Source organism: Saccopteryx bilineata, chromosome 11 (genome assembly GCF_036850765.1).
Source record: "Saccopteryx bilineata isolate mSacBil1 chromosome 11, mSacBil1_pri_phased_curated, whole genome shotgun sequence".
NCBI lineage: Eukaryota > Metazoa > Chordata > Mammalia > Chiroptera > Emballonuridae > Saccopteryx > Saccopteryx bilineata.
Window position 1 is genome coordinate 62,935,252 of NC_089500.1, and position 27,954 is coordinate 62,963,205.

General features: G+C 39.6%; 1 protein-coding gene across 3 annotated transcripts in view; it reads right to left on the reverse strand.

The window, feature by feature from the left end:
• Positions 1-1,879: 1,879 nt before the first annotated feature.
• KBTBD12 (kelch repeat and BTB domain containing 12) overlaps positions 1,880-27,954 on the reverse strand; it is a 106,493-nt gene continuing 80,418 nt past the window's right edge. The window contains exons 6-8 of one of the 3 annotated variants that reach the window (XM_066247270.1): positions 17,468-17,503; positions 7,579-7,761; positions 1,880-2,739 (exon numbers count right to left, since the gene is read on the reverse strand). In XM_066247270.1, the coding sequence (XP_066103367.1) occupies positions 7,580-7,761; positions 17,468-17,503 (218 nt within the window). In that variant the 3' untranslated portion in view covers positions 1,880-2,739; position 7,579. Of the gene's footprint in view, positions 2,740-7,578; positions 7,762-17,467; positions 17,504-26,561; positions 26,685-27,954 lie in introns of those variants that run through there. The other 2 variants (XM_066247272.1, XM_066247273.1) reach the window with 2 other exon arrangements.

The following is a 27,954-nucleotide window of genomic DNA, read 5'->3' on the forward strand; positions in this document are numbered from 1 at the left end:
TAAGTACAGGCAGCCTGAGCACTAGGGATATTTATTGAAACAATTAGCATCTAGCAAGAAGTCCCAGGGCTGGTTCATTCCATGGCTCAACCACATATCTAGTACCCGGGTCTTCTCCATATGTGGGTCAACTGCAGCAGTCTCCATCCAGGCTATCATTACTGCAGGGCAGTTACTACCATTCCAGGGGGTAGGCAGGCTTGAAAAGACTCAGCAGCAAAAGAGTCCATCTCTTCCTCTACACCTTTTTAAAAGAGAAAACCTTGGCCCTGGCCGGTTGGCTCAGTGGTAGAGTGTTGGCCTGGCATGCAGGAGTCCCGGGTTCGATTCCTGGCCAGGGCACACAGGAGAAGCACCCATCTGCTTCTTCACCCCTCCCCCTCTCCTTCCTCTCTGTCTCTCTCTTTCCCTCCTGCAGCCAAGGCTCCACTGGAGCAAAGTTGGCCCGGGTGCTGAGGATGGCTCTATGGCCTCTGCCTCAGGCACTAGAATGGCCCTGGTTGCAACAGAGCAACGCCCCAGATGGGCAGAGCATCGCCCCCTGGTAGGCATGCCAGGTGGATCCTGGTCGGGCGCATGCGGGAGTCTATCTGACTGCCTCCCGTTTCCTACTTCAGAAAATACAAAAAAAAAAAAAAAAAAAGAAAGAAAAAAAAAAAAAGAAAACCTTTTCCAAAGCCTCTCTGTAGATATCCCTCTATGTCTCCTTGGCCACGGTTGTGCCATATGACTATTACTCTAACCATGGGAAAGAAAAATGGGATTGCTACAATGGTTTATTTAAGGCAGTATCTACCAATGAGTTGGGGCAGGGCCCTAGTCACTGTGTATAAGAATAGGAGAATGTCTATAGGGACCCAGGGTCTGCTTCTCTGTTTCTGGCTGCAGTGGACTCTCGTGGTTCCTGCTACAACCGGGCTAAGTCGGCTTCTGTGACGAGGGCTTCTACGATGCCTCCTGCCTGTCTGCCCGTGTCAGCTCTCACCCTACTCATCTGCACGGGGGGGTAGAAGGGTGTTGCTAAAGGGCTCTTTCCTGAAGCCATGTGGCTGAGGTATAAAGACCAGCTCCTTGGTGTGGCATCTAAGGGCTTCTGTGATTGGCCTCATCTCCTCTTGTCATCACCCTGTGCTTCAACCAGCCTGCAGATGGGACCACTTCCTGTGCCCCCACTTGCCTCCTACAGCCTGGCCTCTGGGCCTTGCTCCTGATGATCTGTCTGGTCATCTCCCCACTCTGGTGATGCTCGCTCAGCACTTCCTGGGCCGTTCTTCAAATGAAATTGACATCGAATTGCAATGTGACAATCAAGATAAAAGTGATCTTTTATTAGTAAGTTTTTATTTTATAAATTCAAATTTAAAGCATTTGCTTGTTAGAAAGTCAGTGAGAATGATGATGCACTCTTGAAGAACATAAACTGAACCGGGGTCCGTCTGACAGCTGCACTGTTCTATCAGCCGCAGCATCCAAATCACTTCCCTTCTGTGTTCCGGTGCCCAGTGTCAAACTGTCCTGATTCACAAAGAGAGGAATTAGCCAACAGAGTTTTATGAGTCCTCCATGGGATATTGGCACAGCAATTAATTAAAGTGAGAAAAGACTCGATAGGAAAATATCCTCTCAAAACTGAGTCTCTAACAATATGTATCAGTAAGAGGGCAAAAGTATGTAGTTTTGAATTAAAAATGTGAAAGTCAGTCAAGAGGCACCAGGGCTTAAAAAACACTAAAGCAAATTATTGCTTATTTCAGCACATCAGCTGGAGGAGCCAAGAGGCTGGTTTGGGAAATTAAGAGCTATCTGGAACTATATACACATCTCTCCCCAGAATCCCAAGATACTGCACTCAAGCAGTGGGTTGTTTTGGACAGTATGCTTTGGGAATGCTGAGTGCAATAGCAATACTAATAATGGCAGCTAATAAATGTTTACTGTTTTAGGGTCTTACAGATACTTCAGTCAACATTTTCTTAGTCCTCATACCAATTCTATAAAGCATTTTTCTTCCCATTCTGTGTATGAAGAAAATAAAGATTGGCCCTGGCTGGTTGGCTTAGTGGTAGAGCGTCGGCCTGATGTGTGGATGTCCTGGGTTTGATTCCTGGCCAGGGCACACAGAGAAGTACCCATCTGCTTCTCCACCCTTCCCCCTCTCCTTTTCTCTCTCTCTCTCTCTCTCTCTCTCTCTCTCTTTCTCTCTTTCTCTTCCTCTCCTGCAGCCAAGGCTCCATTGGAGCAAAGTTGGCCCGGGTGCTGAGGATGGCTCCATGGCCTCTGCCTCAGGCGCTAGAATGACTTTGGTTGCAATGGAGCAATGCCCCAGATGGGCAGAGAATCGCCCCCTAGTGGGTATGCCAGGTGTATCTCGGTCAGGCACATGTGGGAGTCTGTCTCTCTGCCTCCCTGCTCCTCACTTCAGAAAAATACAAAAAAAAAAAAAAAGAAACAAAAAGAAAGAAAATAAAGCTTTAGAAAGGTTATCTTGCCCAAGACCACAAAGCTACCTAAGTAGCAGAGCTGGCACTAAAGCCTAGATATGAAACCCAGTGCATTTAGAAATGTGTCATGACACAACAGCAAGGCCTTCTTGATCCAGGGAAATGTGACAGCTTCTTTGTTCAAGTAGGTGGAGCAGGTGCAGGAGTTCCATTAAAAGGAAATCAGGCAAGCGGAGACCTGTGGTGGCTCTTAACTGTGGACACTGCTCACCAGTACAGGCCTCTGGGAGGAAGTGCTCTGCAGCAAGGGAAAGAATCCACAGATTAGGACCCTCTACCAAGGAGAAGAATTAACTCATTTTAACTCAGATTCCTGTACATGCTCAGAGAGCAAGCCCTCAGACTGAGAAATGATACTCTGTGCTGGCCACCCAAAGACCCATATGTGCTAGGTACTGCAGGGGGCACTTGGGTACAGCTGTAGACAGACAGCTATGGCCCCTGCCCTGTCTAGCCTTCTAGGGGACAACTTACCTTGGGTCTAACTGGATCCCCCTTCATAGTGACTGAAAGCAGGTTTCCAGTTGGCTTGTTTCCATGGACATGTCTCTACTGCCTGGGTTAGTAGCTGGAACCTCAGGGCATGGAGTAGTGGTCACACAGTCACACAACTCTATACCAAGGAACAGCTGTCTCAATCTAGGAATGTCTCCCTCTGGTAAAATTCAAGGGAACTAAGCACTACAGGCACACTTTAAGAAGCTAGAAAAAGCTCAAATAAACAACTTAACCCTGCATCTAAAAGAACTGAAAAAGAACAGCAAGTAAAGCCTAAATGTAGTAGAAGGAAGGAAATAATAAAGATCAGAGCAGAAATAAATGACATAGAGACTAAAGAAACAATACAGAGGATCAATGAAACTAGGAGCTGGTTTTTTGAAAAGGTAAACAAGATTGATGAACCTTTAACTAGACTCACCAAGAAAAAGAGAGAGAGGACTCAAATAAATAAAATTAAAAATGAGAGGGGAGAAATAACAACTGATACAACAGAAATACAAAGGATTGTAAGAAAATACTATGAAGAACTGTATGCCAAAAAACTAGACAACCTAGATGAAATGGACAAATTCCTTGAAACATACAATCTTCCAAAAATCAGTCTGGAAGAATCAGAAAACCTAAACAGACCGATTACACCAAATGAGATAAAAACAGTTATCAAAAAACTCTCAACAAAGAAAAGTCCTGGGCCAGATGGCTTCACAAGTGAATTCTACCAACTATTCAAAGAAGAACTAACTCCTATCCTTCTTAAGCTATTTCAAAAAATTCAAGAGGAAGGAAGACTTCCAAGCTCCTTTTATGAGGCGAGCATAATTCTGATTCCAAAACCAGGCAAAGACAACACAAAGAAAGAAAATTATAGGCCAATATCCCTGATGAATATAGATGCTAAAATCCTCAACAAAATATTAGCAAACCGGATCCAACAATATATGGAAAATATCATACACCATGATCAAGTGGGATTTATTCTGGGGAGGCAAGGCTGGTACAATATTTGCAAATCTATCAATGTTATTCATCACATAAATGAAAGGAAGGAGAAAAACCACATGATAATTTCAATAGATGCAGAAAAGCATTTGATAAAATCCAGCACCCATTCATGATCAAAACTCTCAGCAAAGTGGGAATACAGGGAACATATCTCAACATGATAAAAGCCATCTATGAGAAACCCACAGCCAACATCATACTCAATGGGCAAAAATTAAAAGCAATCCCCTTAAGATCAGGAACAAGGCAGGGGTGCCCCCTTTCACCACTCTTATTCAACATAGTCCTGGAAGTCCTAGCCACAGCAATCAGACAAGAAGAAGAAATACAAGGCATTCAAGTTGGAAAAGAAGAAGTAAAGCTATCATTATTTGCAGATGATATGATATTGTATATAGAAAATCCTAAAGTCTCAGTCAAAAAACTACTGGACCTGATAAATGAATTCAGCAAGGTGGCAGGATATAAAATTAATACTCAGAAATCAGAGGCATTTTTATACACCAACAATGAACAATCAGAAAGAGAAATTAAGGAAACAATCCCCTTTACTATTGCAACCAAAAAAATAAAGTACCTAGGAGTACATTTAACCAAGGAGACTAAAGACGTACTTGTACTCGGAAAATTATAAAACATTGATAAAAGAAATCAAGGAAGATACAAACAAGTGGAAGCATATACCATGCTCATGGTTAGGAAGAATAAACATCATTAAAATGTCTATATTACCCAAAGTAATTTATAAATTCAATGCAATACCAATTAAAATACCAGTGACATACTTTAAAGATATAGATAACATATTCCAAAAATTTCTATGGAACCAAAAGAGAACACGAATAGCCTCAGCAATCTTAAAAAAGAAGAATAAAGGGGGAGGTATCACACTTCCTGATATCAAGCTATACTACTAGGCCGTTGTACTCAAAACAGCCTGGTACTGGCATAAGAACAGGCACATAGATCAATGGAACAAAACAGAGAACCCAGAAATAAACCCACAGTGCTATGGGCAATTGATATTTGACAAAGGAAGCAAGGAAATACAATGGAGTAAAGACAGCCTCTTCAACAAATGGTGTTGGGAAAATTGGACAACAACCTGCAAAAAAATGAAACTAGACCACCAACTTACACCACTCACAAAAATAAACTCAAAATGGATAAAAGACTTAAATGTAAGGCGTGAAACCATAAGCATCTTAGAAGAAAACATAGGCAGTAAGCTCTCTGACATCTCTCGCAGCGATATATTTGCTGATTTATCTCCACGGGGAAGTGAAATAAAAGACAGAATAAACAAATGGGACTATATCAAATTAAAAAGCTTTTGCATGGCCAAAGACAATAAGAACAGAATAAAAAGACAAACTACACAATGGGAGAACATATTTGACAGTATGTCTGATAAGGGGTTAATAACCAAAATTTATAAAGAACTTGTAAATCTCAACACCAGAAAGACAAACAATCCAATCAAAAAATGGGCAAAAGAAATGAATAGACACTTCTCCAAAGAGGATATACAGATGGCCAATAGGCATATGAAAAAATGCTCAACATCATTAATCATTAGAGAAATGCAAATTAAAACCACGAGATATCACCTCACACTGGTTAGAATGGCGCTCATCAACAAAACAACACAGAATAAGTGCTGGCGAGGATGTGGAGAAAAGGGAACCCTCCTGCATTGCTGGTGGGAATGCAGACTGGTGCAGCCTCTGTGGAAAATAGTATGGAGATTCCTCAAAAAATTGAAAATCGAACTGCCTTTTGACCCAGCCATCCCACTTTTAGGAATATACCCCAAGGACACCATAGAATGGTTCCAGAAGGAGAAATGCACCCCCATGTTTATAGCAGCATTGTTCACAATAGCAAAGATCTAGAAACAGCCCAAGTGTCCGTCAGAGGACGAGTGGATTAAAAAGCTTTGGTACATATATACTATGGAATACTACTCAGCCATAAGAAATGATGACATCGGATCATTTACAATAACATGGATAGACCTTGATAACATTATATGGAGCGAAATAAGTAAATTAGAAAAAAACTAAGAACTATATGAACCAATGCATAGATGGGACATAAAAATGAGACTTAGAGACATGGACAAGAATGTGATGGTAACAGGGCATGGGGTGGAGGGGTGGGGAAGGGGCGAGGAAGGAGAGGGAGGGAGTGGGGGGAGGGTAGGGGCACAAAGAAAACCAGATAGAAGGTGACGGAGGACGATTTGACTTTGAGTGAGGGGTATGCAGCATAATCAAAGGTCAAAATAATCTGGAGATGTTTTCTCGGAACATATGTACCCTGATTTATCAATGTCACTGCATTAAAATGAATAAAAACAAGATTTAAAAAAAATTCAAGGGAACTTACTGACCACTCCTGCTTCAAAGAGAGCCTTGTGTAAGGTGAAACTCTTGAGAAGTGGTTCAAGATCAGCTGTCAAAATGCATTCTTTGAATCCACTGTGCTTCCAGAAGTATAGATGGTAAATAAAAGTAAATAGATAGGTTTCCTAGGTGTTGTTTAAATGTCACCCCTAAAATATATTTTGGGAATGGCTGTTTTCTGTTCATGCTCAGCTGTGGGCTGGAGCAGGATTCCATCCTTCCCCTTCAACTTTGGAGAAGATCCTGCAAGGGCAGCCCACCACCCAAAGGGTGTGCTTCCTGTCTCCTTTATTCCAGGCTTGTTTGTGCCTGCGTTGGGTGGTGTAGGCCAGTTGTGCTCAGCTAGGGCCAGCCTATAGAAAGTTATGTGTGTCTGAGAGCTAGTCGAGGGCAGCTTGGGTAAATTTAATCCAAGACCCTCTGTACCAACCCAAGAGTGAACCCCACTTTTCCTTTACTGACACAGACCTGGGCCCGGGCAGAATTCCTCTGCTCACTGTGGTTGCGCTTGAGTGCCTCAGCTGTTATGAATTTGTAGTTCACTGCTAGCCCTGTTCTGGATAATGCTGCTGCAGCACAAAAGTATTCTGCATGAGGAGAGACAGTCTTTGTAAGACTGGAGCCAGAACAGAGCACAAAGATAAATCTTCCTTTGTACCTTTCTGGGATCATTCCCCTGCATATAGACTAGGTCTAAAGTCCTTGGTCTTCTAAATGTTGGTCATTTAGTTATAACCTACTTTTCTAACTTATAGAAAAGGCAATGGCCCAGGCAATCTGGCCCAGGCAATCTGGTCCACTTCTAGCCTTCATGCAGCCATTTTTGTGAGCTCACTGCTTCCTCCTCCTCCTAGAGGCTCTGATAGAAGGCCTGCTTCTTGGCATTGCTGTCCCCGAGTCCCAGCAGTGTGAGATTGCTCCATTCCCTGCACTCCTTTGGCACTCATCCTGTACTCTGTGCCATCAGCACAGTGGGCCTTGTAGTGTCTTGTCCACCCTAACTAAGTGAAGGTCCCTGAGGGCGGACTTTGCACACTCTTCCTTTTTATGCTGTTTTGCACATGGGCCGCCACACATGCAAAGCACATGTATGGATGCCCATGAGCTCTCTTCACTCTCAACACCTCCTTTGCAGACACAACAGGAGGTTCTATAGCAATGCAGACCTCAGTACGCCTTGTTGCCTTCCATCAGATCTGAAGGTGGGGGGATGAGGTCTCGAGGGTTCATCCTGGCCACCAGGCAGACATCATAGCTGTCATGCATGAGGACGTTAACGGCCACAACATTCCACTGATTTTCCCATGGGTCCAACTCCAATATTTCTTTAGAGATAATCTCATGGCGGTCTGGAAAACAGCAAAGTAGGAAGACAAAATATCATATGGTTATTAAATTCAAAGGTCATAATCACTGTATTAAATTTCTTTCTCTAAAAGACCAAAAATGATTAAAAAAAAACAAATTAAGGTTCTTTAAATGGAAGACAGAGTATTCCTGGCATTTAAGAAACTAACAAAGGCCACGATACAGCTCACATTAAAAATGTATTCACAATACTATTGGCTAAAATTCAAAGGATGTCCCAGTGTTAGGTTAATCATTTATTAATAATGTGGGCAAGAGAAGAAGCTGTTCTATTGCTATACCCGTGAGAAGAAGTCATGTGACTTGTGGGAGTCTTTGGCCTCCCTGAGCTTATGGTTTCTTAAATGTAGACAGAGATGCTAATACACACCCAATATTCTTGCAGGAAATATGGCACACTAACTGGGTAATTTGAAGAGTTTAGCAAATGGACTGTTGAAAAGATGTGGGCAAGGTATAGGAAGATCCACAAAGGATGGCACAGTACCTCAGGACTAAGAACAGCAAAGGCCATTACCACCTGAGAGGCAGCAGGGAATGAATGGATACTGGAATTTATCCATTCCAGCTGTCTAGAGCAGGGATGCCCAAACTTTTTACACAGGGGGCCAGTTCACTGTCCCTCAGACCGTTGGAGGGCCGGACTATAAAAAAAAACAACTATGAACAAGTCCCTATGCACACTGCACATATCTTATTTTAAAATAAAAAAACAAAACGGGATCAAATACAATATTTAAAATAAAGAACAAGTAAATTTAAATCAACAAACTGAACAGTATTTCAATGGGAACTATGCTCCTCTCACTGACCACCAATGAAAGAGGTGCCCCTGCCGGAAGTGCGGCAGGGGCCGGATAAATGGCCTCAGGGGGCCGCATGCAGCCTGCAAGCCGTAGTTTGGGGACCCCCGGTCTAGAGAGTGCTGTTTGGCAGAAGCAGACTTAGGCAGGGAAAGATGGCTACGGTCTTCCTCAGGAACCCTGCAGGGAGGGGGCAGGGAAAGTAAATAAAAAGAATCTACCTTCCTTTCACTCAACAATTTCTGCTCTTAACTCCAATTGGGTGAACCTAACTTGAAGCCAGAGGAGAAGGAAGCGGTGAATGCAAACTGTATATAGGTTAGCTTTGCAGGACACAGAGCATGATAGAGAATGGACAGGTAAGTCTGGAGGGGCAAATGAAATATTTTTAGCCCAGCTGTGTTTTTCACAATTGTGGAGTTTTGTTTTGTTATTTTTTTACATTTATATTTTTGGTATTTTACTGAAGTGAGAAACAGGGAGGCAGAGAGACAGACTCCTGCATGTGCCTGACCGGGATCCACCCGGAAAGCCCATTAGGGGGCAATGCTCTGTTCATCTGAGGCATTGCTCCATTGCAACTGGAGCCATTCTAATGCCTGAGGCGGAGGCCATGAGCCATTCTCAGTGCCCTGCCCAACTTTGCTCCAATGGAACCTTGGCTGCAGGAGGGGAAGAGAGAGACAGAGAGGAAGGAGAGGGGGAAGGGTGGAGAAGCAGATGGGCACTTCTCCTGTGTGCCCTGGCCAGGAATCACAATTATATTTTGAGAAGAGGAGATAATGTATGTAAAGTGCCCAGTACTGGCATATAAAAATCAATATTTGAAAATGGCTTATATATGCTTGTAAAGGATGTGTATTTTGTAATAGTTGAGTGCACTATTCTACATATATATGTTAATTAGGTCATGTTATCAAACCCTTCTACATATTCATTGATTTTTGTGGGCTGCTTTAGCCAGTTACTGAGAGAACTGTGTTAAAACATCCCACTAAGATTATGGATTTGTCTTTGTCTTCTTTAGTTCTGTCAATTTTTAGTGTATATACATTTTGAGTCTGTTATTAAGCAAATATGTTTTATTATTTATAAAGTGATCAGGGATTCAAGATGGCAGCAAAGTAGGTGGAAGTTACTCATCTCCTCCCAGTAACAAACAGAAATTACAATATTTCCCCATGTATAAGATGCTCCCATGTATAAGATGCACCTTAATTTTGGGACCCAAAATTTGAAAAAAAAAGTATTACATAATAGTTATTGAACTCAAGTTTTATTCATTATAAAATTCATACAACTCCTAATCACTGTCAAAACTCCCATCCATTAGCTTGTTCTCATCTGTGTCTGATGACAAATCACTGCCTTCATAGATTGCCTTGTCCTCAGTTCCATCTATGGCATTTGAAACTCCACAAACACTGTATAAGACACAACCAGTTTTTAGACCCGAAATTTTTCAAAAAAAGGTGCATCTTTTACATGGGGAAATAAGGTACAATTAAATTATAGAACAATCAACCTGAATAAGCAACTGAAGACTAGCTGAACAGAAGTCTCATCACCAAGGATTTATAGGAAAAACCACATTGAAACTGATAGGAAGGACAGAGATGTGAAAAGGGCTGGCCCTGCCCACGGGTGTGGTGGTTGAGAATCCAGAGGAATATCTCAGCTGCAAACATCACTAGAGAGCTCATACCAGGCTCCCAAGCCAGGAGCACCAGAGCCTGAAAGTGGAGGCCACGTAATATCTGGCTGGGCAAATCAGTGGGGGTTCTGTTGGCCAATGTGAGATCACAGTCCACTAGAAACCAAGGTGCCCACTTAAAAGGCCAGTACACAAAATCTTGTTTGCAGCCACTCATCCTGGGCTCCAATGGAGGGACAGTGGCTCAGAGTGGACTGGAGTCATGTGAGGAAAGACTGGGTTGTGTAGCTCTGGGAAGAGAGCTGAAGGGAAACCGCCAGGATCCCTGTGCTGGGTCTCTCCCACACTGCCTAAAGACACCGTCTTTCCTGGGTCAAGCATTTCCTTCCACAGGCATCAGTCTAAGAAAATGTACTAGCTCTACCCTCCTGACTCCCTGACGCCCTGCCTGCTGAGCTCACACCTTGCATAGGAGTCATGGCAGTGGGCAGCCTGGACTCACAATGCAGACATTTTTATTAAAAAAATTTTTTTATTTATAACAAATTTAATGGGGTGGCACTGATCAATAAGAGTACATAAGTTTCAGGTAAACATTTCTATAACATTTGAACTGTTGACTGTGGCGTATGCCCATCACTCAAAGTCAAATCTTTTTCTGTCACCAAGTATTTGTTCCCCTTTACTTCCCTCTCTACACCACTCTCCCACTGGTAAACTACTTCAGTTTTATCTATGTCCGTGAGTCTCAGTTTTATATTCCACCTATGTGTGAAATTATATAATTCTTAGCTTTTTCTGATTTACTTATTTCAGTTAGTATAATGTTCTCAAGATCCATCCATGTTGTCATAAATGGCAATATGTCATCATTTCTTATGGCTGGGTAGTATTCCATTGTAAATATGTGTAGCACATCCTCTTTATCCAATCCTCTATTGAGGGACACTTTGGTAGTTTCCATGTCTTGGCCACTGTGAACAATGCTGTGATGAACTTGGAGGTGCATGTGTCTTTGTGTAGTAATTTGTGTTGTCAAGTGTTTCAGGTCGATACCCAGTAGGGGGATTGCTGAGTCATACGGTAGCTCTATTAATTTTTGAGGAACTGCTATACTGCCTTCCATCATGGCTGAACCAGATTACATTCCCAGAGCAGTGAATGAGGTGTGAGGTGATATCTTATTGCAGTTTTGATTTGCATTTCTCTAATAGCTAGTGAAGATGAGCATCGTTTTGTATATCTATTTATTGTTTGTATGTCTTCATGAGAGAAGTGTCCGTTTAAATCCCATCCCCGTCGCCTGACCAGGCAGTGGCACAGTGGATAGAGCGTCGGACTGGGATGCAGAAGGACCCAGGTTTGAGACCCTGAGGTCGCCATCTTGAGTGTGGGCTCATCTGGTTTGAGCAAAAGCTCACCAGCTTGGACCGAAGGTCGCTGGCTTGAGCAAGGGGTTACTCAGTCTGCTGAAGGCCCGTGGTCAAGGCACATATGAGAAAGCAATCAATGAACAACTAAGGTGTCGCAACAAAAGACTGATGATTGATGCTTCTTATCTCTTTCCGTTCCTGTCTGTCTATCCCTATCTATCCCTCTCTCTGACTCTCTCCCTCTGTAAAAAAAAAAAAATATATATATATATATATATATATATATATATATATTTTTTTTTTTTTTTTTTTTTTTTTGGAATTTTTGTTCTAGATCTGTGAAGTATGCCATTGGTATTTTCATAGGAATTGTACTGAATTGAAAGATTGCTTTGGATAGTATAGACATTTTAGTGATGTTAATTTTTTCCTATTCATGAACATGGGATATGCTTTCACTTTTTTGTATCTTCCTTGATTTCTTTTTCAATGTCTTATAATTTTCTGAGCACAAGTCTTTTACATCTTTGGTTAAATTTAATCCTAAGTACTTCATTTTTTTGCTGCAATAGTAAATGGAATTGTTTCCTTAAATTCTCTCTGACAGTTTATGGGTTTATTAAAATGCAATTGATTTCTGAATATTAATTTTATAATCTTCTCATCTTGCTGACTTAATTTATCAGGTCTAGTAGATTTTTGGCTGAGACTTTAGGGGATTCTGTGTACAGTATCATGTCAGCATATAATGAGTTTAATTCTTTTCCAATTTAAATACCTTTTATTTTTTTCCTCTTGTCAAATTGCTGTGGCTAGGACTTCCAGTACTACGCTGAATGAAAATGGTAAAAGGGACACCCTCGTGTTGTTCCTGATCTTAAGCAGATTGCTTTTAACTTCTGAATATGGTGTTGGCTGTCATTTTCTCATATATGGCCTTTGCTATGTTGAGGTATGTTCCCTGTATTCCCACTTTGCTGAGAGTTTTGATCATAAATGGGTGCTGGATTTTATCAAATGCTTTTTCTGCATCTGTTGAGATAATTATGTGATTTTAATCCTTCATTTAGTTTATGTGCTGAATCACGTTTATTGATTTGCAAATATTGTACCCGCCTTGACTCTCCAGAATAAATCCCAGTTGATCATGATATATTATCTTTTTAATGTATTGCTGGATCTGGTTGGCTAACATTTTGTTTAGAATTTTAGAATCTATGTTCATCAGGGATATTGGCCTATAGTTTCTTTGTAGTGTCTTTACCTGCTTTTGGAATTAGGATAATGCTTGCCTCATAAAATGAGCTTGGAAGTCTTCCCTCCTCTTGAAATTCTTGGAATAGCTTGAGAAGGATAGAATTAGTTCTTCTTCGAATGTTTGGTAATATTCACCTGTGAAGCCTTCTCATCCAAGACTTTTGTTTGCTGAAAGTTGGTTGATATTCATTTGTTGTAATTGGTCTGCTCAGGTTTTCTGATTCTTCCAGATTGAGTTTTGGAAGATTGTATGTTTTTAGAAATTTATCCATTTCACCCAGCTTGTCTAATTTTTTGGCATATGGTTCTTCACATCAGTTGTTACTTCTCCTCTTTCATTTCTAATTTTATTTAATTGGATCCACTCTCTTTTTTACTTGATGAGTCTGGTTAAAGGTTTATCAATCTTGTTTACTTTTTCAAAGAACCAGCTCTTGGTTTTATTGATCTTTTGTATAATTTTTTTAGCTTATATGTCATTTATTTCTACTTTGATCTTGTTATTTCTTCCTTATACTTCTTCTGGACTTTATTTGTTGTTCTTTTCCTAGTTCTTTTAGGTGAAGGGTTAGATTGTTTATTTGAGATTTTCCTTGGCCCTTAAGGTATGCCTGCAATGCTATGAACTACCCTCTCAGGAGTGCTTGCACTGTAACCCATAGATTTAGGGTTGTTGTATGTTCATTTCTATTTGTTTCAAGGAAATGTTTGATTATTCCTTGATTTCATTGTTAACCCATTTTTTATTTAATAACTTGCTATTTAGCCTTCAAATAAATGTTTTTCAGATTTCCTATTGTAGTTGATTTCTAGTTTCATGGTCATTGTGGTCATAGAAGATGCTTGATATGATTTAAACCTTTTTAAATTTATTGAGACTTGTTTTATGTTCTAACATGTGGTCTACCCTAGAAAATGTACCATAAGCACTTGAAAAGAATGTGTATTCTGAGATGACATTAGCGTAATGGTGGTTTGAGAGATATCTTTTATTTCTCCCCTTAAAATTTTAAGAAACTGAACAGGTATAACTCAGTGAATAAACCCCTGCTGACCTCACAGATGTGCCTGAAAGATCTACCCATTGAATCGACCAAATGTGGGAAGGGTAAAAAGATGGGGGGTGGGGTGGGAGATAAGAAGTATTTGTGGTCAGGCTCCAGAGAGGGGAGAAACCCAAAGTGACTGGATCTCCTTCTGCCTGGAGGAGTGGAGAGATTGGGGGAAATTTGGTGTGATACTGAATCAAAGCAGCAGAGCATAGGGTCACTGCCAAAGTATGCCTGCAGCCTGCCCTAAAACAGAGACATAAAAATACAAAGTGTGCCCCCCCAAGCCTCCCAGATACCGTCTCCCTCTATTTGCAGGTGTAGAGAGTGGCAGTGACATAGGTGCACTATATCTGGTACCCTGCTCCATTGGGACACAGGGTGGAGCATTCAGAGGCCTGAGACTGCCATTGCTAAAGTGGTAAAGCCCTCACAAGTCCCACCCATCATCATGACTGCAGCCCCACCTCCACCTCCACCTTTGTGACAACAGCTTCTCAGCAGAGTTCATAGAGAGCTGAAAATTATAATTCATGTGCCACCTACCTGAAAAAAAAACCCAGAAAAATCTCTTGGAAAATTTTTCTTCTAATTTTCTGCTCTTTAGTTTTTGTTGTTCTATTGGTTTTTGATTATAGTTTTTTAGTATTTTTTTTGTCTTTTGTGCTTTTTCTCTTTAATTTAATTTTATTTTTAAATTCATTTTTATCTTTACTTGTTAGTTTTTTCTTGATTTATTAACAATACCACTCTCAAATGCCCTCAAGGCAGAATAAGAGGAATACCATGACTACCCAAGAAAGAGACACAGTTCAGAAAGAAAATGAAAAATCTCCAGAAAGCAGCCTCAATCACATGGATACCTTGGAAATAGATAGAATTTTGAAAATTGAAGTTCTGATAATACTCAGTGAGATGTGAGAGAACATCAATAGGACACTTAATGAGCTCAGAAAACAAAATGAATACCTCACCAAGGAGATTAAAACTTAAAACAGAGATGACGAACTCAATACGTGAATTAAAAATGAACTAGCAAGTTTAGCTAATAGAATAGGCCAGATAGAGGACAGAATTGTGACATCAAAAACAGACAACTAGAGATGATACACAAGGAAGGAGAGAGACTCAAGAAGAAAAAAAATGAGAGCTTTACAAGAATTGTCTGACTTCATCAGAAAGGGCAATATAAGAATAATGGGTATATCAGAAGAAGAAAAGGAAAAGAGACTAGAGAGCTTATTTAAACAAATAATTGATTAGAAATTTCTAAAGCTAAGGAAAGAGATAGACCTTCAAATCCAGGAAGAAAACAGAACACCTTGCTACCTCAACCCAAACAGGCCTTCTTCAAGTCACATTGTAATAAAACTATCAAAGATCAATGACAAAGAAAGAACCCCCAGAGAAATCAGGGAAAAGAAGAACTTCACATATAAAGGGAGGCCCATCAGGTTATCATCAAACTTCTCAGTAGAAACTCTAAAAAGACAGAAGGTAGTGAACATAAACTTTCAAAGAAATTAAAGAGAAAAAGTATAAGTGAAGAATACTAAATTCAGAAAAGTTGTCCTTTAAATATGGAGAAATAAAAATTTTTCTAGACATATAGAAGTTGAGAGAATTTACATCAGAAAGACCCACTGCAGGAAATACTCAAGGGGGTTATTCTACCAGATACAAAGAACAAAACTACAAGTAAAAACTTCAAAAAGTTTACAATATAAATAAGGATAATCCTTGACAAAAAAAACATAAAAGGGGAGGGGATAAAGGTATAAAATAGCAAAAGAGAATGAAATGAAGAAGCACTCATAAGACAAAGGACTTTTCTATATATGAATCTTTTTTCCCTTCAATAACTTAATGGTAACCAACCATGAGAAAAACAAAACTGAAATACATAGCTAAAAAAGAAGAAAATAGAGGAAAGAAGCATGGAATGCTTCACCAAAAAACAAAACAAAAACAAAAACAAAAAACAACAAACAAACAAACAAAAACAACTGACAGAAAATTAAAAGAAAAGAACTAAAGAAGGCACAGAGCTACCAGAAAAGAAAAAAAAAGGTTACAGGAAATCCTCAAGCATCAATAATTACCCTAAATATAAATGACTGATCTCACCAATAAAGAAGCACAGAGTAGTAGATTGGATCAAAATAAAAATCCAAGCATATGCTGCCTTGAAGAGGCACATTTAAGCTGCAAGGACAAAGGCAGACTCAAAGTGAAAGATTGGAAAATGATTCTCCAAGCAAATAATACCCAAAGAAAAGCACATGTAGCCATACTAATATCTGATAATGCTGACTCAAGACAACAAAAGTAACAAGAAGCAAAGATGGACATTTTATAATGATAGAGGGGACATTGTGTCAAGAAGACATAAAGCATTAATAAGCATGCACTGAATCAGGGAACACCAAAATATATATGGCATCTATTAATATCTAAAAATAGAAAGAGACAAAAATGCAATCATAGCTGGAGATCTCAACACACCATCAATGGCATTAGATAGATCATGCAAACAGAAAATCAATAAAGAAATATTGGCCTTAAGTGACACATTAAACAAGATGGACATATTATAGATATTTATAGAACATTTTATCCGAGAACATCAAAGTATACATTCTTTTCCAGTGTGTATGGACATTCTCAAGTACAGACCATATATTGGGCCACAAGTCTAACCACAACAGACTCAAGAAGGTTGAAATGATACCAAGCATATTCTCTGACATAAGGTTCTGAAATTAGAATTCAACTGCAGGAAAAAAGTAAAGATACCCAAAAAATGTGGAAATTAAACAACATACTTCTAAGAAATGACTGGGTCAAAGAATAACTAAAAGAAGACATTAAAAGATATATATAAATGAAATTGACAACATGACATATGAAAACTTCCAAGATGCACCTGAACAGTTGATGAAGCAGTGGGTAAAGCATCAGCCTGGGATGCTGAGGACCCAGGAACAAAAAACCCTGAGGTTGTCAGCTTGAATGTGGGCTCATGAGCTTGAGTGAAGGCTCACTATTTTGGGCATGGGATTATAGATATGAAGCCATGGTTACTGGCTTGAAGCCCAAGGTAGCTGGCTCGAGCAAAGGGTCACTGGCTTGGCTAGAGCCTTTTGGTCAAGGCACATATAAGAAAGCAATCAATTAACAAACAAGGTGCTGCAATTATGAGTTGATGCTTTTCCACTTTCTCTCTTCCTGTCTGTCTCTCTCTGGCATGCAAAAACCAACCAAACAAACAAACAGAAACTTTTGGGAGTTAGCAAAAGCAGTAATAAGAGGAAGTTCTATCATTACAGGCTTATATAAAGAAACGAGAGATCCCAAGTAAATGACCTACCATTGCATATGAAACTACTAGAAAAAAAAGAACAAAGGAAATCGAAAGTCAGCAGATCAAAGGAAATAATAAAAATTTGAGCAGAACTAAATTAAATAAACAAAAAAAATGATAAAAAATACAACAAAAAGCTGGTTCTTTGAAAAGGCCAATACAATTGAAAACTCCTGGCTAGACTTACCAAGGAAAAAAGAGAAACGACTCCTATAAACAAAATCTGAAATGAAAGAGGAGAAATACATTATAAATATACAAATGATCATAATAGAATATTATGAAAAATTATATGCCACCAAATTCAACAATCTAGAAGAAATGAATGTTTTGAGAACCAATCTTCCTAGCCTGAGTCACAAAAAAAGTGGAAAACCTAAACAGACTAATAAGCAGGGAGTAAATAGAAACAGCTATCAAAAACTTACCCAAAAATAAAAGTCCAGGATAAGATTGCTACACTAGTAATTTTTCCAAACTTTCAAAGATTTGGTACCTATCCTTCTCAAAATCTTCCAAAATATATAAGATGAAGCAATGCTCCCTGACACATTTGATGAGGCCAATATAACCTTGATACCAAAACCTGGCAAGGACAATACAAAAAAGAAAACTATAGATCAATATCTCTAATGAATACAGATTCAAACATCTTAAACAAAACATTAGCAAAATGAGTACAACAATACATTAAAAAATAATACATCATGATTAAGTGGAATTCATTCTAGGAGCACAAGGATGGTTCAACATATGCAAATTGATCAACATAATACACCATATCAACAAAACAAAGAAGGAAAATCATATGATTCTGTCAATAGATTCAGAAAAGGCATTTGATAAGATATACCATCCATTTATGTTAAAAATACTCAATAAAATGGGTATAGAAGGAAAGTACCTTAACATAATAAAGGCCATTTAAGATAAACCATCAGCCAATATAATACAAAATGGAGAAAACCTGAAAGCTTTTTCTTTACAATCAGGAACAAGACAAGGCTTCCCACACTCTCCATTCTTATTAAACATAGTTCTGGAAGTTTTAGCCAGAGAAATCAGGCAAGAGAAAGAAATAAAGGCATCCATATGGGAAAGAAGAGGTAAAGGTATCACTTTTTGCAGATGACAGGATCCTGTATATAGAAAACCCCAAAGATTCCACTGAAGAATTATTAGAAACAATAAACAAATACAGTAATGTCATGGGTTACAAAATTAATATACACAAGTCTAAGGCTATCTTATATACCAACAATGAAATTTCAGAAAATAAATTAAAAAAATACAATTTGTTTAAATATTGCAACAACAAAAAAATACCTGAGGACAAACTTAATAAGGATGTGAAAAGGACCTATATACTGAAGAGTAGAAAGCATTATTAAAGAAATTGAAAAAACCTGACCAGGCGGTGGCGCAGTGGATAGATCGTCGGACTGGGATGCAGAAGGACCCAGGTTCGAGACCCTGAGGTCACCAGCTTGTGCGCAGGCTCATCTGGTTTGAGCAAAGCTCACCAGCTTGGACCCAAGGTTGCTGGCTCAAGCAAGGGGTTACTCGGTCTGCTGAAGGCCCGCGGTCAAGGCACATATGAGAAAGCAATCAATGAACAACTAAGGTGTCACAACGAAAAACTGATGATTGATGCTTCTCATCTCTCTCCGTTCCTTTCTGTCTGTCCCTATCTATCCCTCTCTCAGACTCTCTGTCTCTGTGAAAAAAAAAAAAAAAGAAATTGAAAAAGATAATGAAATAGAATAATATTCCATGCTCATTGATTAGAGGAATAAACATAATTAAAATAGCCATATTACCCAAAGCAATATAAAATCTAATGCAATCACCATTAGATTTCCAATGTAATTTTTAAAAGAAATAGAGCAAAAGTTCATCAGATCTTATGAAGCCACAAAAGACTCTGAATACCCAAAGCAATTTTGAGAAAAAGAAATGGAGCTGGATGTATCACACAACCTGATTTCACATTATAGTTCAGAGTCATGATAATCAAAACAGCATCATATTGGAACAAAAACAGACAAATGAACCATTGGAACAGAATGAAGATCACAGAAATAAAACCACATGTATATGGATGAATGATCTTTGACGAAGGAGCCTAAGTCACACAATGAAGAAAATAATGCTTCTTCAATAAATGGTGCTTGGAAAATTGGAAAGCCACATGCAAAGGAATGAAACTTGACTACAGTTTGTTCTCATGCACAATAATTAATTCAAAATGGATCAAAGACCTGAACATAAGACCCGAAACAATAAATTACATAAAAGAAAACACCGGCACTAAATTTATGGACGTTGGCCATAGAAAACGTTTTATGAATAAGACTCAAAGGCAAGGGAAGTAAAGGCAACAATAAATGAATGGGACTAAATCAAATAAAAAGCTTCTTCACAGCAAAATAAACCTACAACAAAACAAAAAATCAGCCAAACAAATGGGAGTTGATATTCAGAATCAAAAGCTCCAATAAAGGGTTGATATCCAAAATATATAATAAACACAGAAAACAACAAACAAGTAAACAATCCAATTAAAAATGGTGAAAGGGCCTGACCAGGCAGTTGCACAGTGGATAGAGCGTCGGTCTGGGATGTGGAGGACCCAGGTTCGAGACACTGAGGTCGCCAGCTTGAGTGCGGGCTCATCTGGCTTAAGCAAAAAGCTCACCAGCTTGGACCCAAGGTCAATGGCTCGAGCAAGGGGTTACTCAGTCTGCTGAAGGCCCACAGTCAAGGCACATATGAGAAAGCAATCAATGAACAACTAAGTGTTGCAACGAAAAACTGATGATTGATGCTTCTCATCTCTTCGTTCCTGTCTGTCTGTCCCTATCTATCCCTCTCTCTGACTCTCTCTCTGTCCCTGAAAAAAAAAAAAAGAAGTAAAAATGGTGAAAGGAACTGAACAGACACTTCTCCCAAAAGGACATACAAATGACCAACAGGTATATGAAAAGATGCTCATCTTTGCCAGCCATTAGAGATATGCAAATCAAAACTACAATGAAATGTCACCTTACACCTGTTAGATGGGCTGTTATCAACAAGACAAGTAAAAACAAGTGTTGGGAAGACTATGGAGAAGAACTTTCATTCCTGCTGGTAGGAATGTAAACTGGTACAACCAGTTGACCCGGGTTCAATTCCCAGCCAGGGCACATAGGAGAAGCGCCCATTTGCTTCTCCACCCCTCCCCCTCTCCTTCCTCTCTGTCTCTCTCTTCCCCTCCTGCAGCCAAGGCTCCATTGGAGCAAAGATGGCCTGGGCGCTGGGGATGGCTCCTTGGCCTCTGCCCCAGGCACTAGAGTGGCTCTGGTCGCAACAGAACGACGCCCCGGAGGGGCAGAGCATCGCCCCCTGGTGGGCAGAGCGTCGCCCCCTGGTGGGCGTGCCGGGTGGATCCCGGTCGGGTGCATGCGGGAGCCTGTCTGACTGTCTCTCCCTGTTTCCAGCTTCAGAAAAATACAAAAATAAATAAATAAATAATAAAATTGAAGGACAGATGAAGAGTTTCCCAGACAAAAAATGGCTCAAGGGGTTTATAACCACCAAATCAGTACTGCAGGAAGTGTTAAACGGCCTGCTATAAAGAAAGCAAAGTTAAAAAAAAAAGAAATCTAGAGAATGAGGATTGTAGGTTTAAAGAATAAAATGGTGGCCTGACCTGTGGTGGCGCAGTGGATAAAGCGTCGACCTGGAAATGCTGAGGTTGCCGGTTCAAAACCCTGGGCTTGCCTGGTCAAGGCACATATGGGAGTTGATGCTTCCAGCTCCTCCCCCCTTCTCTCTCTCTGTCTCTCCTCTCTCTCTGTCTCTCCCTCTCCTCTCTAAAAATGAATAAATAAAATAAGAAATTAAAGAATAAAATGGCAATAAAGTATATATCAATAATTACCTTAACTGTAAGTGGATTAAGTGCTCCAATCAAAAGACATAGGGTAGCTGCATGGATAAGAAAGCAAGACCCATATATATGCTGTCTACAAGAGACCCACCTCAAAAGATACACATGAACTGAAAGTGAAGAGATGAAATTATATTTCATGCAAATGGATATGATATAAAAGCTGGGGTAGCAATACTTATATCTGACAAAATAGCCTTTAAAACAAAGGCTATAGTAAGAGACAAAGAAAGTCACTAAATAATGATAAAGTGAGCAATCCAACAAGAGGATATAACCATTGTAAATATTTATGCACCCAATATAGGAGCACCTAAATGTATAAAGCAGATTTTGATGAAGCGAGATTAACAGCAATATTATAATAGTAGAGGATTTTCATACCCCACTAACATCAATGAATAGATCCTGCAGTCAGAAAATTGACAAAGAAATAGTGGCCTTAAATGGCACACTAGATCAACTGGACTTAATTGATATCTTCAGAACATTTCACACCAAAGCAGCAGAATATACATTCTTTTCAAATGCTCATGGTACATTTTCTTTTCTTTTTTTTTAAAGCTTAATTTTTTTTAAAAATTATTTTTATTTATTTATTTTAGGGGGGGGAGAGAGAGAGAGAGAGAGAGAGAGAGAGAGAGAAGGGGGAGGAGCAGGAAACTTCAACTCCCATATGTGCCTTGACCAGGCAAGCCCAGGGTTTTGAACCGGCAACCTCAGTATTCCAGGTCGACGCTTTATCCACTGCGCCACCACAGGTCAGGCCTCATGGTACATTTTCTAGAAATTTTTAGACCACATGTTAGAACACAAAACAAATCTCAATAAATTTAAGAAGATTTAAAGAATATCAAGCATCTTCTCTCAACACAGTGGCATGTAACTAGAAATCAACTACAAAAGAAAAACTGAAAAACATTCAAACTCTTTGTAGGCTAAATAGCATGTTATTAAATAATGAATGGGTTAACAATGATATCAAGGAATAAATCAATCATTTTCTTGAAACAAATGGGAATGAACATACAACAACCTGATAGGATCAATCGGAGTCTGAAAGACCAGTGTAACAGGCTTTACTGAGAGAAAACCTGCCAGGCTGTCTCGTAAGGGAGAGCAGCCTGGTTTATGGTTGGTTCAGTAATTTTAAAGACATTTAGGGGAGCATGGAAGATATGGGGTGGCCTATCCTTGGTAGGAATAGTTAGGCAGTTATGCGGAAGTTTTACCTTAGTACAGATTATTGTCTTATATAGAAGTAGATGTCAAAAGGTGATTGAGTAGAACAAATTGGAATATACAAAATGGCGGGGAAAGATAAATCGAAACTTAAAGAAACGAAACTTATGTTTGTAGCCTGAAGAACTGAAACCTATTAAACCCCAAATCTATGGGGCACAGTGCAAGCAGTCTTGAGAGGGAAGCTTATAGCATTACAGGCATACCTTCAGAAGCAAGAATAAACTCAATGAAACAATCTAACTCTTCACCTAAAAGATCTAGAAAAGGAACAACAACAACAAAAATGTCCAGAGGAAGTAGAAGGAAGGAAATAAGAAAGATCTGTGGAAAAATAAATGACATAGAGAAAATGCAAAAGATCAATGAAACCAAGAACTGGATCTTTGAAATGCTAAACAAGACTGATGACCCTTTAACCAGACTCATCTAGAAAAAAAGAGAGAGGTCCCAAATAAAAGAAATTAGAAATGAAAGAGGAGAAGTAACTGTAGGGAATCACCCACCTAACTTTGAACCCTCTATGACAGGGGTCAGGAACCTTTTTGGTTGAGAGAGCCATGAATGCCATATATTTTAAAATGTAATTTTGCGAGAGCCATACAATATGTTTAACACTAAATACAAGTAAATGTGTGCATTTTAAGTAAGACCAACACTTTTAAAGTACAATAAGTCTCTGAATTCTTTTTAATAACATTGTTATGCTGTTGCTAACCACTGATAAAGTACTTCTTACCATTAATGCGACTTCTGGTGCTCCGTGGTTTTGCTGATGGCTTTGTAGTCTGGTTGATACGTGGTGAGGTTAAGCTTCATGCAGGCGTTGAGACTTCCATCTGTTAAACGTGATCATATGTTGGTCTTAATGTTCTTTAGATGTGAGAAAGACTGCTCATATGCATACGTAGAGCCAAACATTGTCAGTACAGCAATACTCACACGCTGCAGTGTGTGGTATGTGACGGGAAGCACATTCCAAGTTGTGACAATCAGCTGGTCCGCAGGTTGAAGTTTCTTCATTTCTCCCCACTTGTGTTTGCTTGCCAACTCTGCTTGCTGTCATGCAAGTCTTTCTAAATTTTCATTCAGGCCCTGGCCAGTTGGCTCAGTGGTAAAGCATCGACCTGGTGTGCAGGAGTCCCGAGTTCAATTCCTGGCCAGGGCACACAGGAGAGGCATCCATCTGCTTCTCCACCCCTCCCTCCTTCCTCTCTGTCTCTCTCTTCCCCTCCTGCAGCCAAGGCTCCATTGGAGCAAAGTTAGCCCGGGTGCTGAGGATGGCTCTATGGCCTCTGCCTCAGGTGCTAGAATGGCTCTGGTTGCAACAGAGCGGTGCCCCAGATGGGCGGAGCATCGCCCCCTGGTGGGCATGCCGGGTGGATCCCGGTCAGGCACATGCGGGAGTCTGTCTGACTGCCTACCTGTTCCCAACTTCAGAAAAATACCAAAAAAATAAAAAAATTAAAAAATAAAAATAAATAAATCTTCATTCAGTGACTTGAACTTATTCACCCACAAGTCTGAGGCCTTCAGATCAGCAGCTTGTAGCTCGAAATCTCTGACGGAGATACCGGGGATGTAACTCAGGTTGGCGCTGTCCACTGCACCTCGTGTGGATGGGTGATGAACTTAAAAAGATGAGTGCACTCACGAAATTCTCCAAAGTGTGCTTTGAATGACTGCAGGAGATTAGATGGGGAGCCCACTAGCTGCTGGAGATCAAGATGTTGAGCAGGGTCACTTGCTGTGCATGCATCTTTAAACTCTCCCAGTTTTTCAAAGTGTAGTAAATGGCCTGTTTCAATGTAGGTGATGAAGAGTTCCAGCTTGTTTTCAAATGCAAACACTGTTTGTTGAAAGGATAAGACTGTATTTCCAACACGTTGCATTTTCACATTGAGCTGGTTCAGATGTTCAGTCATGTCCACGAGATAGAACTTCAGGAGCCACTCAGTGTTAGCTAACTCAGGATGCTCGACATTTTTCATTTCAAGAAAAGTCTGGATTTTACTCAGACAAGCCGCAAAATGACTGAGCACCTTCCCTCTTGACAACCAACACACATTGCTGTGCAGAAGCAGACCAGGATAATTATTCCCAACTTCATCCAGCAGTGTTTTAAACTGGTGATCATTTAAAGCTCGGGCAACAATAAAGTTGACCACCTGAATGACCAGTGACATCACCTCACCAAGCTGCTCGCCTCACATCTGAGCACAAAGCGCTTCCTGATGTAGGATGCAGTGAAAACTTAGAATGGGTCTCTTTTCATGTTCACCAAGAAGCGCTATAAATCCTCTGTTTTTCCCCACCATGCATGGAGTACCATCAGTACACACCGAAATAAGTTTATCCATTGGTAGATTTTTTTTCTTTAGTGAACTCAGTGAAAGACTTGAATAAATCCTCCCTTCTCGTTGTCTCTTTCATAGGCAAAACAGCAAGACTTTCCTCACATAGTGTGTCACCGACAGCATACCTTGCAATCACGCTGAACTGGGATAAATGGCTTATGTCTGTTGAATATTCGAAGTGAGAGAAAAGAATGGTGCTGCATTTATGTCCTTCACTTGTGTTGCCTCAATTTGATTTGCCATCATGATGGTATGATCGTGAACAGTTCTTGCTGACAGAGGCCTGTCTTTTATTCATTTGATTATCTTGTCTTTATCTGAAAAGTCGGCAACATCAAGCATGAATGTTTTGGCATACTCCCCATCTGTGAATGGCTTTCCATTTCTCATAATTGCTAAAGCACCAGCAAAGCTAGCCGAATTCCAGTCACCTTGTTGGGTCCAAACACGGAGTTGCTGCTGACTAGCTTGCACTCTGCACAGTAGCTCTTGACATGCTTCTTCCTGCTGTCCCCTGCTGGATATTTCAATGCAAATGTAGTATGGCGTGTGTCGAAGTGCCGCTTTATATTTGACCGTTTCATCGATGCAATTTTATCATTGCATATTAGACACACTGCAGAACCTGCTCTCTCCACAAAGGCGAATTCCTCTGTCCATTCCTGCTGAAAAGTACGATACTCTTCATCTTTTTTTCTTTTAGCTATCTTCTTCGTCAAAAGGCTTTCTGCAATTAGCTAGCTGACTACTTGATTAAAAGGAAGGAAGTTTACTTCCTGACCTCACAACTACCCGTGTACATTACGCATTATCCAATAAAAATTTGGTGTTGTCCTGGAGGACAACTGTGATTGGCTTCAGCGACCTACAAGTATGAACATGAGCGGTAGGAAATGAATGGATTGTAATACATGAGAATGTTTTATATATATATTTTATATATATATTTATATATATATATTTTTACAGAGACAGAGAGAGAGTCAGAGAGAGGGATAGACAGGGACAGACAGACAGGAACGGAGAGATGAGAAGCATCAATCATTAGTTTTTCGTTGCGCACTGAGACACTTTAGTTGTTCATTGATTGCTTTCTCATATGTGCCTTGACTGCAGGCCTCCTGCAGACCAAGTAACCCCTTGCTCGAGTAAGCGACCTTGGGTCCAAGCTGGTGAGCTTTTGCTCAAACCAGATGAGCCCATGCTCAAGCTGGCAACCTCGGGGTCTCGAACCTGGGTCCTCGGCATCCCAGTCTGACGCTCTATCCACTGTGTCACTGCCTGGTCAGGCAAGAATGTTTTATATTTTTAACATTATTATTTTTTAATTAAAGATTTGTCTGCAAGCCAGATGCAGCTGTCAAAAGATTCACATCTGGCTTGCGAGCCATAGGTTCCTGAATCCAAGCTCTATGACTTGGATTGGGAAACTTTAGTTAAAGACCCTGAGTGAATGTCTCTTGAATGAAAACACCTAGAAGTTGTGTGAGTGAGTGACCTTTGTGCAAACACAAAGGAATGCATGTGAATGGGCTTTAGAAAATTAGCCTAGAGGTTCTAGAGATTGCCCCTCCATTTGTGATTGTTAATTAGCAAAAGAAAAAGAATGTACTAACCCAAATTAGCCCTTTCTCTAGGTAAGCAAAAAGTCTATTATTCTTTCCCCTTATCACAAGATCTCCCTCCTTTGTAATCCTGTTACCTTTGTTCTGCTTCTGATCAATAAAAGCTGTGGGAAAGGAACATTCAGGTCTTCTTTGCCTCTCTTAGCAGACCTCTGCCTCTTCCTCTTGACATCAGTTTGTGTCTTGAGTAGGTTTATTCCATGGGACACTGGTAGTTCCCAGCAGACTGGAGGACTACAGTAACAACTGATATCACAGAAATACAGAGGAGTGTAAGAAAATATTATAAAGATATAAATGCCAAAGAATTGGACAAACTAGGCAATATGCATAAATTCCTAGCAACATACTATCTTCCAAAACTGAATCTGGAAAAATCATAAAACCTAATCAGACTGATTACAACAAAGGCTATGATAATAGAGAAAGATATTTCATAATGATAAAGGGATAAATCCAATAAGAAGACATAACCCTTGTAAACATTTACGTAGCCACCATAGGATTACCTAAATATTATATATATATATGGTAAATATTAGCAGACATAAAAGGAGAGATTGACAATAATATAGTCATAGTAGGGGTTTTCAACACCCCATTGACAGCAATGGATACATCATCTAGACAGAAAATGCACAAAGAAACAGTGGCTTTAAGTCACACAGCAGACAAGATGAATTAATTGATATTTTTAGAATTTTTTATCCCAAAGCAGCAGAATATACATTCTTTTCAGGGGCACATAGAACATGTATCAGGCTACAAAACAAATCTCAATAAATTTATAGATTGGAACCATATGGAGAATAATCTAAGAACACAATAGTATGAAACTGGGTATCAATTACAAGAAAAAAACACAAAAAAAATGCACAAAAATGTAGAGGTTAAATAAAATGCTACTAAGCAATGAGTGTGTTATCGTTAAGATCAAGAAAGTAATGAAAAAAATACCTTGAGACAAATGAAAATGAAAACACAATATAATGGACACAGAGAAAGAAATCCTAAGAGGGAAATTTATAGCATTACAAGGCTACCTAAAAAAGAACAATCTCAAATAAACAACTAACTTTACACCTAAAGAAGCTAGAAGAACAAAAATAAAGATCAAAGTGAGTAGAAAAAACGAAATAATAAAACTCAGAGTGAGGGGGAGGTGGAGGGGCACAAAGAAAACTAGATAGAAGGTGACAGAGGACAATCTGACTTTGGGTGATGGGTATGCAACATAATTGATTGACAAGATAACCTGGACATGTTTTCTTTGAACATATGTACTCTGCTTTATTGATGTCACTCCATTAAAATTACTAAAAATTTATTTATAAAAAAACAAAACTTAGAATGAAAATAAATAAAATAATGTTAAAAAATCCAAAAGTCCAATGAAAGCTGAGCTGGGTCTTTGAAAACATAAACAAGTTTGATACAAACCTTTAGCCAGACTCATAAAGAGAAAAACAGAGGACCCAAATAAGTAAGATTGAAGTGAAGGAGGAGAAGTGAGAAT